Source organism: Marmota marmota, unplaced genomic scaffold, assembly GCF_001458135.2.
Source record: "Marmota marmota marmota unplaced genomic scaffold, marMar, whole genome shotgun sequence".
Taxonomy (NCBI): Eukaryota; Metazoa; Chordata; class Mammalia; order Rodentia; family Sciuridae; genus Marmota; species Marmota marmota.
In genome coordinates, this window is record NW_025999932.1 from 43,819,712 (window position 1) to 43,832,319 (window position 12,608).

General features: G+C 38.8%; 1 protein-coding gene across 1 annotated transcript in view; it reads right to left on the bottom strand.

Moving 5' to 3' along the window:
• Window positions 1–12,013, bottom strand: part of Tnfsf11 (TNF superfamily member 11) — a 33,241-nt gene extending 21,228 nt beyond the window's left edge. The window contains exons 1-2 of the mRNA XM_015484032.2: window positions 11,410–12,013; window positions 4,405–4,572 (exon numbers count right to left, since the gene is read on the bottom strand). Coding sequence (XP_015339518.1) covers window positions 4,405–4,572; window positions 11,410–11,640 — 399 coding nt within the window. The 5' untranslated portion in view covers window positions 11,641–12,013. The remainder of the gene's footprint in view (window positions 1–4,404; window positions 4,573–11,409) is intronic.
• Window positions 12,014–12,608: the final 595 nt, after the last annotated feature.

Sequence of the window (12,608 nt, forward strand, 5' to 3'; positions counted from 1 at the left end):
AATATTAAATAAAAACACTCCTGGATATTATGCACATCACAAAATATTCACCATCTTTTAAAAGCTAATACCAAATAATAAATATACTGATAAGTGCTCATGCTTCCTCTCTACCTCTTAGGAGATAATCTTGAATTCATTGGACATCTCACTTTGGAGAGCAAGGTGATTTGTGTCATCTGTATATTGATCTTCTACACATCATTCTTTCAAATATTTTTGCAAGTAAGTTTCAGAGAGTTTTTCAGAAACAAGCCAATGTGCAATCAACAACCTGGCACACTAAAGTCAGGCAGAGTCAGGGCCTCACCCAAGGGCACAGAATGTATAGTTAGCACATAAACAGATGGCTCTCCACTGAGACTGGCCAGGAGGTAGGAGGGCCAAGTGCCCTCCTTGCCATGCAGGGCAGTCCTCATTAAGGCCTGAGCTCACCACTCTCCCCACCCCCACCGTGGCTAGCAGAGGCCAAGGAAGCTGCCAAAACTGAAAACAAGAATCACTTTACAAATCAGACACCATTATTTATACCAGTGTTTTCTTTATTGTCATAGACTGTTATGACAGACTTTATAAACTGTGGTTGGTAGAATTGGATCACTGAGAGGCTCTCAGAGCTCTGTGCTAAATGGGGGGGAAAAGCCAAGAAAACTCAGCCACAAACAAAAAAAGAGGAAAAAAACTGCATTACTTGTCTGACCAAAGACAGGCTGGGTAAACACCACTTTTTGCACACATATAATGTGATATTGTGCTTATGTCTGGTATTTGTTACCACTGGATGGGTTGGTTGATCTCTCAATAATGATTGCAGCCACACATGTAATTTTGCTTTATGGATTCACTTGATATCTACATTAGAACTAAGAGTAAAAATTACAAACTACTAATAAATGCCTAATACATCATCCTATTTTTAGCAGTGTCAAGAAAAATAAGAAATCTGATTATATTGGCAAGTTGTACAGAATATCATATTAACCAATAATCCTCATCAAAGGATAATTCATTTGACATATAATTAATTAGGCTAGGATAAGAGAAAAGTAAAACCTTGGATATATAAAAGAAAAGATGTGGCATCGTGCCTGGAACAGCACGTATACTTAATAGATGCTGGTCGATTTTAATGATAAGATATGGATAGCACTCATCTCCTCCCTGGTCTAGGGAAAAGAAATGGTATCTTATATCCAGTACACATTGGTTTGTTATAATTTGCACATTACACCAATATGCATTAGTATATTATAGCCATTTTTAAAAGGATTACTGTGTATATTATTATCTATGTGAAAAAGTTAAAATCCAATGGCGCAACAAAAACAAATGCGAAATAAATGAAATAAAGTTCTACTCATCTTGTTAGTCTTAATAACCTATTACTAGAATTAAAACAATAACAAAAGAAGTTGATTAATTTTGCCTGCCCAAAAATCTTTGTCCTTCTGGTTTTCCAGGCGCTGAATTGCTCATAATTAATGTTACTCATTTGGAATACAGAAACATATCTCCAAAAGCCTCCCAAAATAGTAAAAATTCTGCCATTTTTTGCTTATCAACACCTTTAAGTACAAGATGGCTTTTTATACTATCTAAGCAGTCACTCAGAAATCTTGAAGGAAATTGATAAGTCCTGATGGGGCAGGTAGTGGAAGAAAATTCCATAAACAACAGAGAATGTTAGAGAGCCATCAGATGGTCTGCATTTGCTTTCCCTTAGGACATGATGAAAGGCTAACATTTTTTTAAAAAGTAAACAAATTGTTCCAATCCCACTTTTTAATATCTAAACTATGTCCACTTATGGAATACAAATTATATACTAAATTATATACACACCAACACCCACATATACAGATACACAATAAGATCTACTCGAAGGTGTTTGTTCTTTTCTATGAATTTGTCTGCTATCCTTTACCCAAGTTATACTGCAACAATTACTATGCCTATACATAGTTATGTCTGTATATTATCTAATTCTATTTTAAATGTCTCTGTAGAGTTTTCTAGTTTTATTTATATAGGCCTTGTATGTTTCTTATTACATTTATTTTTAGGGCATTTATTTTACAAATTACATATGGAATTGTTAATTCATATTTTGTAATTATTGTTGGAAAATGGGACAACGAGTGATTATTACTTATTCATTCTTATAAACAGATTTGTTTTGTTTTGCCTGTAGCCTTTCAGTTACATTTGAATTTTCTTAAGTACATAATCATGCCACATGCAAATTATGCCTTCTCCTCTCTTCTATTTTCTTATTTTACTGTTTGTTATAATTTCATTTCCTAGCACCTCCAGAAACAATGTTAAATATTGTGGGGACAGTGGGCCTCTTTCTTGTGTTCCTCGCTTTAAGAGAAATACTCCTAATTTTCATCCTTAGCTAACTTGCAGTTTGAGATATTTCTGAAACATCAAGAATCCATCTAACAGTATTTTCTAATGGAATAGTTGCAAAATGTTTTCAGTCACATCTCAGGCTCTAGGAAATAACATGTTTTTCTTCTTTGACCTATTGTTAAGATACATTCTTGGATTCTTATAGTAAATGTTCAGGTATCTACTCTTAATATTATTTATTTCCAAAATTATGTTGGCTGGTCTTGAATACTATTTCTTCCATAATAAACTAAAAAGATACTTTATTAGGAACAAGAGCATCAAGGAAATTAAAAGTTTATCTCTTTGTTTTAAGGAGATAAAATATGGGTTGATATAAACAGAAAATTAAGACACAATAATTTACCTAACTGAAATCATTTGAATAAGGGATTCAGCTTTCAATTAAAGATTATTCCTGCCGGGCGTGGTGGCCCATGCCTGTAATCCCAGTGGCTCAAGACTGAGACAGGAGGATCTCTAGTTCAGAGCCAGCCTCAGCAACTGCGAGGCACTAAGCAACTCAGTTGAGACCATTCTCTAAATATAATACAAAATAGGGCTGAGGATGTGGCTCAGTGATTGAGTGCCCCTGAGGTCAATCCTCAGTACTCCCCCCGGATAAAAAGAGAGAGATTATTCCTAGTACATGTATATAGCTGTTTGTAGATTGATCACCCAGTATTTGAGAGAGAAGCTTCACAGACAGAGTAAAAAATAAACTAATGACATGAAACATAACAATGAAAATGAATAGATTAGCAGAATTGCTATTGCTGTAGCTCAAAAATTATAACATAAGACAAAAAGAACAATGAAATTAAACCACATTTTATACATCTATTGCATAAAGTTAAGCACTTACTAATTATAATGAAAAACTAATTTTCATAAGCAACGTGCTTTTTATACATATCAGAATATGTATGTTATTCTAAGATACACATTTTTACAGTATAATATTCCTGAAATTAAGATGCAACTAGAATCTATGATGATCGTGTTCAATTTTTTAATCAATATCTTTTCTTTCTTAGATAGCATGAGATAAAGAAGAAGCTGAAAGTAGGTGGTATCTTAAATTTGATAAAATCCAAAGCAAACCTAAACTCTACGTGGGTTACAGACATTTACCTCTGTTAGTTAGTTTTACCAAAAACAGCTTCATCTCCCTACCTTTACTCTGATTGATAGATACACTCATAAAAGTATGCTATTGCTCTATATGGATTTTTAAAAAATAAACTAAAATTATATTTAGATTTAATGGTTTTGAGGACTCCAGAATTTACTCTGAGATGATAAGAAATAATCCAGGCAGTTGCAAAATAGAAGTTGGGATGTATAGATGGATGCAGATGTGGTGCCGAAAAGCAATGCACATTCTTTTGTTGTTATTGTTGTTGTTTTGTTTCGCATAGAAGTCACTATTTGGGTTCTACCCAGTTTTTGGTGGAGCCAGTAGGTAAAATAATTCTGAGCTACAGAATTCTTAGGTGGTTTTTTTCTAGGAAATAAAACAGGCAGCTATTTTAGAATTCTGCTGTGCATGCTTATCTTTTCACATGCATGACAACAAAGGCCCAGTTACAATTGCTTTTCATCAGAGCCCCTGATCTCAGATGTAGAAGAGGGGATCCTACCATTTCAAAACTAATGTAAAGGAAATAGCTACCAGGAAATCCTGTGAATCTGGGGAATGGTTTCTATCTTCAGGAATTCAAACTAGCAACCACAGGGCACCTTTGTGCTCTTTCCACGTACAAATTTAAATCCCTCCTCTTAAGTAGAAGGGAAAGAAAAGAATTTTGCATGAATGTCTCTGTATGCCATAATTAACCACTACTACTTTGAAAGAATTCTGCTAATCTCTTTAAAACATTCTCTTTAACTCTTTTACAAATCACTAAAATAAAAAGAACAGAGTCAATAGCACTTGGCAAGTTTTAATATTTGCTAATTGTAGAATCAGCAAGGGCCCTTAACTTATTAACCTCAGTGTGGACTTACCTTTTGCACGGCTCCTTGAAAGGCCTGTTTAATTCTCCTACACGAATCAGGTATTAATTTTGTGTCTTCATTCTCCAAAGTTGTGTCTTGCAAGTCTGCATTTTCATGGAGTCTCAAAATTCTATAAATGCAGTGAGTGCCATCCTCAGATAGTCTATTCGGATCCATCTGAGCAGGGAGAAAGTAAGGACATTAGGAGGGGTTACTGTTAATTATTCTGCTGTTTAATAAAGTGTGACTTGAGAACAAAAAAGTTCATTCTTGCAAGAGTTTTTATGTCCCCAATGATTAACAGTTAATATAATTACCCTTCAGTTGATGAAAGCATTGACTTCTAATTCATTTTGATGAGTGGCTAACTATCATCCACAACCAAAGTGAAGTTGGGTGGTAGATTTTCATAATCAGAAATGTGTGATTCACAGGGAGCTTCTCAAGACTAATAACCTGAAAGTCCTCAGAGGGAGGGCATCAAGGAAATCACCTGTGACCAGTAGAGGTAGAAAAAGGTTTTGTCTCTAAGACATATGCAGCAGGCTAGATGGGATTTTGAAGAATACATAAATCAGGGGAAATTAACACCATCTCTAATCCCCATACCTGCCTGGTCTTTTGCCTTAATCAATGAATATTTTAATCATCCAAAGGGAGAGAGAAATCTATTTCATAACTCTAAACCAAACCTGAAGCTGTAAGTATAATTCCTCTTTTAGTTGAAACTCTCTTCGGTATTTCTCAAATTGGAGTAGTACATCTATCAGAGGGTGTTTGGAAATATATGTGGGATATATTTGGTGTCACATTAGAGTGGGGAGCGCTGTATAAGCATCACCTTGGAACAAGGTACTAGGGAATGCTAAAATTTGTGTAATGTAAGGGATTGTACCACCTACATTATTCTCTGGGTTCATTAGCTGATCATTTGGTTAAAACAGGTATCTAGCACCAGCACTACTTTAAGCACTGCTATACACTGCCTGTCAGCTCCTGACAGGCAAGCTTCCAGTGTTTTCTGGCAAGGGCTCAGGCAAACTTTTGCAGTGGTTTCAACTGCTAAATAAAGAAAACTGATAATCAGCCATAGACATTTTAATAATAATAGTTTCACCTGTCCTTTCTTTTAAAAAATTCAAGGTACTTTATGTGCATTTGCTTATTAGTAGATACAAACTAGACCCCAAAAAATTGGAAAAAAAAGGAAGAACTGCATAAGTTTACATTAACCAAAGCTCAGTCAGAATTAATACTAAGTCACTCTTTCAGTCAGGTGCTGTGGCGCATGCTTGTAATCCCAGTGACTTGGGAGGCTGAGGTGGAAGGATCGCAAGTTCAAAGCCAGTCTCAGCAATGGCAAGGTGCTAAGCAACTCAATGAGACCCTGTCTCTAAAGAAAACACAAAAAATATGGCTGGGGATGTGGCCCAGTGGTTGACTGCCCCTGGGTTCAATCTCCAGTACCAAAAAAAAAGGGGGGGGGGAGTCACTCTTTCTCTGATTTAATTAGTTTTTAAAAAATATATGAAAATATGTACAGGTTTATTAACCAACCATCAGAAATAAACTGTAAAGTATTCCATCTATATCTGAAATTCCCCAAAATGAAATGACAGCCTTTTAAAAGTATGCACTCACGAAGGCAAATTTTATTATTCCAGTCTTGCAAATACAAGGATGATCTATAATCAAGAAGTACCACCATAAAGCAAAACTATTTGCAAACTATGTTTATTTCTCCTATTTTCTTTAGAATAATTAATGTGAATCAGAATGTGTGAGTGTTTATAGAAGAACAGCTCCCAATCACATCATTTTTTTCTTTTTAAGGCTCATGTTATGGTTTAGATATGAGGTGTTCCCCAAAAGCTCCTGTGTGAGATAATACAAGACCTTTCAGAGGTGAAATAATTAGGTTATGAGAGCTTTAACCTAATCAGTGCATTAATTCATGTGAATAGATTAACTAGGTGGCTGAAGGAGATTGGTCCCTGAGGGCATGATTTTGGGGTGTAGATTGTGTTCTAGTTGAGCAGAATCTCTCTCTGCTTCCTGATTGTCATGTGCTGAGCTTTTTCCCTCTGACATGCCCTCCTGCCATGATGTTATGCCTCCCCTCCAGAACAGAGCAACAGAGTTGGCCATCTATGGACTGAGACCTCTGAATCTGTGAGCCCCAAATAAACTTTTCTTCCTCTAAAGTTGTTATTGTCAGGTCTTTTGGTCACAGCCACACACACACACACACACACACACACACACACAAGCTGACTAAAACTGCTCACTTATGCCTAAAAGTATCCTACAAAATCGAGAAAGCTTAGGCAACCAATATGAAGGGTCACCAAGTTCAGACCTCAGAAAAGAAAGCAGAATCATTCGAAGACCTCAGTTGGCTTAGTACCAGAAAAGTGTGGAGCTGAAGGAACAATGTGTCATTCATAGAGCAATGCCTGGGAACCCTACCATTGGTTAAGCTTGAGTCTTAATGACAAACTAAGCTGTGTAACAGGAGCAGTGGTCCTCTGCATTCTCAGTACTCTCTCAGTAGAGTCCAAGCAGCCCCAGAAACATGGGATCACCAGAAGCTTGTCAGAAATTCAGAATCTTAGACTCCACTCGGGCACACTACCTATATTAAAATTAGAGAAATGATGTCTTAAAATGTCAAGTACACAAACATATAGATTTCTGCTCTTAAAATGACATCAAATTTCTCTGGACACTAGTTTTAAAATCAGTATCACTAATTAGTATGAAAATACTGACTCATGAATAATGGTTTGATGATTTGATACAAATAAATAGAATGCAAAGATCTTCTCCTTTATCTCTTAAAAAAATGCCCGAGCCCAGATCTTACTCCCAACCCTGGGCCAATTTCATCAAGATCTCTAAAAATAGAGTCCAGTTGTTGAATCTTTTCCCCAAGTACTTGGAAAATGTAGTTCAGATCCACTGTTTGCAACTCAAGTATGTTTAAAATCTCAATTGTTTTTCCCCAAAGAAATCTTAATTGCATGTCAGAATTAATTTTGATATACTCATTTATTTTGTTTATTTAAGGATCACTTGTTAGAAATCATTTTTAACCTACAACTAAATGTCTTTCTCCTTCCAATGTACAGGAGGAAAGAGGTGAACAGAGGTTTGGGGCATATGAGGCCAAGCACATACACAGGTCAACTTCTATGTGAAGGAAATGCAAAGCAGGGAGCAGGATTAATGACAGAGACACAGCAAGCACTCACTGAATGACTAAATGAAGGTATCTCCTACCTAACACCTAACACTTGGCACACAACAATCTAGATAGAGGATTGGAATGACTGAAAACTTGTATTATTTTAGCTAGTAACTAGATTATATGCACATTATAAATTAGAAATGAACAAATGTGGTGCAAATCACTGATAGCATCTTGACTAAATTAAATATGCCAGGTACTATACTAGGTACCGCAAAAAAAAAAAAAAAAAGTGAGCAAAACAGGCAGTCTCTACCTTCATGGAAATTACACTCAACTGAAGAACACAACAATTCCACAAAAGATCTGAGCAAACTGAGTTACAAATGAAGTCACTGTACCTAGGCATGTCTGAAAACACTAAATCTTGAATATCTGATTTTAAAAAGGTGTTTTAAAATGCACTTATCAGATGAAGTGGTACCTGTGAAACAAACTTTTTAAAATATAAACTTCTTTGAAACTTAATCATTTGTTGGGTTCAATGAGGCAGGATGCTTGACATTTGTGCTACTTCGTTATCTTTTTTTTTTTTTTTTTTCCCAAACAGGCAGCTAGCACATCTCCACATCAGATTTTCAAGCGGGGAGGTTTGTCCTGGGTAAAAAGCAGCCAAAGAGGTTGGTATGTGCATTTTGAGAAGTTGAGGGGAGGAGTTAAAAGGGCCAAGGAGCTTGAGTTTTCTGAAAAACTTATCTTACAGCTAAACTCTAAACTTTGAATTCGTTATAATGCATGTTTTAAAAAATGCACAAATATTACAAGCAATCATTTTAGAAGATTTTTTTCTTTGTAAACCAAAGTATGAATACTATGTGTTAAATATATAGCACAAACCACATGCTATTTTCTCTTTGGCAGGGTTGGTAGGGGAAAAGCCAATCTACATTGGATCTAGTACATATATTTAAAACAAGATAAACTAGGCATAAGCAATATAAAGCAGTCAGAGGGACTAATTCATTGTTAACTATTGAAACATGAACTGAGAATGGGAAAAAAATTTTTGAAGTTGCTAATTTTTATACTTCTCTGAGCATCCTTCTAAATGCATCTAAAGCTTAAAAAAAAAAAAAAACTTGTTTGTTTCCTAAGAGTTTGCATAACTTCTTTCCCCTACCTTTATACTAAAACAATAAAATTGGATTCCTTTATCATTTTTAACTGAAGTTATAAACATATTCTCTGATACTAGATGATGTCATTTTCTTCAGATGAATTCAGAAATCCCAAGTACTTGGTCCACAGCTTTCAAAAAACTTCTGTCATTTGGCACCAAGTTCTGATTCAAAGGACCCGATAAAAGCAAAAACGTTGTCAGTGACAACATTTTGTTTCTTAGCCAGAACTATGAAAGAAGACCTTCAAAATAAATAAAGGTGAAAAAAACTGTAGATTCAACCCCTATTTACCCATAACCCAGCTACTACAATTACAACACATGGCCAATCTTATTTCATTTACAAGCAATCACTTTGCTACCTTCCCCCACCATCAATTATTTTGAAATAAATTCCAGACACCAAGCATTTCATTTGTAACTATTTCAGAACCTTTTCCTAAATGATTAGGATTTCTTTAGGAATCAAATGTAGATACTAAACTCAATAAAATGCTATCAGAGCTGGTGGTGTATTCATATGAACACTTTACTTCTAATACCAGTTCTTTACTAAAGGAGATGACCTTTTAAAAATGTAGTGCAGAATAATAACTAAAATGTTTTCATAAGTCTTAGAGAACCCCAATCTTCGCAGCAGTTAGGGAAATTGTACTCAGAAATCTGATGACATTAAAGTCTCCTAAAGAAAAACTTAGAGCTAAGCTTACTAACTCACAATTGTGCTTTGGGGAAAGGTTTTGAATGTTTTGCTGTTATTCCTGTGCTATCCAGATGATGATAGGTGACCATCAGGACAGATCGCTCAGCCCACTCCATTACTGGAATTCCTTTGTGAAAGCTGAACAACTGGAACAAAAAGTCAGCTGGTCACTCTTTTCTACAGAGCCAAGCCAGTTTCCATCATGGTCCCTAGAATTCCTCCATTGCCCACTGCTCTATGTTGAACACTTGCTTCACTATTTCAGCTGGGGAAATGCCATGTCCCTAAGGTGGTAAAAAAGATAAGAGAAGGGTAGTATCATTATTGGAGATATCCTCTGGTATATGGCACCATGCATATAGTAAATAGACATTGTGTATTGAAATAATTGATTCTGAAGTCACATTCATAGCACAATTTAGACTCTCAATACACAAGCATTAAATGAAGGTTGTTAACAAAATGCAGGATGGGAAAAATGGATAAACCATTCATTTTATTTATTTATTTTTATGTGGTGCTGAGAATAGAACCCAGTGCTTCAATGTGCTAGTCAAGCACTCTACCACTGAGCCACAACCCCAGTTCCCAAACCATTCATACTTGACTGCAAAGCATTCCAATGAAGTTTAAAAAGTTGTCATTTTCATATGAATTTGTGTAATCCATGTCACAAGCAAACCACTCCAAAAATTGTGTTTTAGAAAAAAATCTCACCAGGGAAAAATTATGTTTATTAACATGAAATTACAAATTTTCTGAAGGATTGCTCATAGCATTTCTATTTTTGTTTTCGTACATAATTACACTAGTGCTATAAAATGCATACTAATGAATAATGAATGCTTATCAGAAAACCTGTGAATGAAAGTGGGAGTTCAAGATGCTGGCACATGTCAAAAACCCATGCAATCCAAGCAATGCAGTGTTTTGATGCGTTCAATTTGGTTTAGTAATCACCTTTGAGTCTGAAAACCAATGAAGTCCAAACCCAACTTTCTTTTCCCATAAAAAAAAAAAATGCACAGTCAGCCCTCCACTTCCTCTGAGAAAGAGTTCACAGCACTAGACAAGAATATTTGAATGAATCCAACCAACGGCACTGCAATTTCCAAGAAAACACAAGAGCATAAACCACCAGAAAGCATAATATTACAAATTTACCCCTTCCTTTCTACTATCTCCCTGCAGTTCTAAGCCCTCCTGCACAGCCTCTTCATCTTTTCGAAGGTTGGTTACCAGCTAGATTGAAGCGAGGCTGTGCCAGCACACATACCTTGCTTCCTTCCTCCGCCCACCTCACTGTCAGGCTCGTGGGGCTGTCCCTCTTCCTTCACCCCTTAGAGCTGAGCCCCACAGGACAGCGAGGCAGCAGCACAGCTCCTGTCTAGGCGACTCCAGCAGCGCTGTCATTCTCACAGCTCATGCCCTGGGCTTCGCCCCCAGGACTTCAAAGGCTGAGGGCACCTCGCGGCCCTCCAGCACTGGGGCCAGGAGGATACCTGCAAAGCAACCAATCCCAGGAACTGGGTGGTGGGCGGGAAGCGAAAAGGTCAATGCCCATCTGAAGGCGCTCATTTTCCCCCCTTAAGTGGACTTAAGTTAATCCTTAACTCCAAGTGAGAAATGGAAGGGAGAGAAAGTGTGCAATGACTTCCAGGAGAGGTGAGCGGCCCATGCTATTTCCGGGGGGGATTCAAATCCAACATCTGGCCCGACACGTGCAGCCTCTGCACGCTGCAGGACACGGGTGTGGATAAGGAGAATGGGGCAGGTGCGCCCGCGGTCTTTAGCCCGACCCTCCCTCTCTTGGAGTCACTTTCCCCCCCTGAAGTGGCAAGATCAGGGGAGCCGAGCCTGGTCGCCGGACTGTTTCCCTCCACTGCTAGAAGGAAAAGGTGACGGCGCCGACCACGCGCACCTGGGGAAGGCGTCACTCACCTGAGCTCTAAAGTAAAGGAACAGAGCGACGCTGCAGACCACCTGGCCCAATCCCAGCCCCAAGAGAGCCACGAACATGGAGCGTGAGGCCGCAGGAGGCGAGTGCGACGCAGCGGGTGCGGGCGGCGACGGGGCGTGCAGTGGGCCCTCGTGCGGGGCGCCGGAGCCGCCGCTGCCCATCTCCTCGGAGCCGCGGAGGTACTTGGTGTAGTCTCGGCTGGCACGGCGCATGGCGCTCGGCCCGCTCTCTCGGGCGCTGTCCTCCCTGTACCGCTCCCTCCCTTTCTCTTCTGCCCACCGCCAACTCCAAAGGCAGCCTCGAAGCAGGCTCGGGGCCAAGCGGGACCTCAACGTGGAGCGCACTCTGGGAGCCCGGTGGTGACTCCTGGATCGCGGAGAACCGGCAGGGAGCCCTGGGCAGCCCCAACTCTTATAAACCGCATGGAGAGGGCTGGCCTCCTGAGCCAATCAGCCCTGGCGAGGCTGCCTCTTCCACTCCCACCTCTGGCTCCCCTTCCTTCCTCTTGCCCTCCCTCTCTTCCTCACTCTCTTACTAGAAGGCCTCCTCCCCATCTGGGCCCACAGAAGAGGCTATGAGTGGTTCCAGGGGTTACTGACTCCCTTGTCCATCCTCAGCTGCCCTTCTGGAGATCCAAAATATGGTCTGGGGAAGATGTAGAGGAGTCCTTTGGGTAAAGGAGGAGGGGCACATCATGGATATTTCTCAGAGCAGTTCTCTGGGCCTTGGTTTCCTGAATAGGATTTAAAAGGTTAATTTGATTATCTCCCAAGACCCTTTTTGGATCCTTCCCAAAAATTCAGCAAGGAACATCCTCAAGGATCTTAACTATTTAGCCTCTAACGTGGTTCCAAATACAGCTACATAGATTCCCAGTTTGGGGAAGACTTAGAAGATTCCGGAATTCCCTTCCCAAAACACTGTTTCTGTATCTTCAAAGTAACTTTGAGAGAGGCAGGTTGTGTGAATGCGGTAGCAGCGAGCCTATAAACACCAACACAGAAAGAAAACCAAAGAATAGAATATAGGGGTGCCGTGCACAGCCAGAAGCAGGCAATCCAGGAGGGCCAAGCAACAGGAAGAAGTGTTACAGAAATCTGGTAATAGGGTTAAATGTTAGTTTCGTTGTTAAAGAAAAGTTGATCCGCTTGGTGAAAAAAATGAAAATACAGCATAGCTC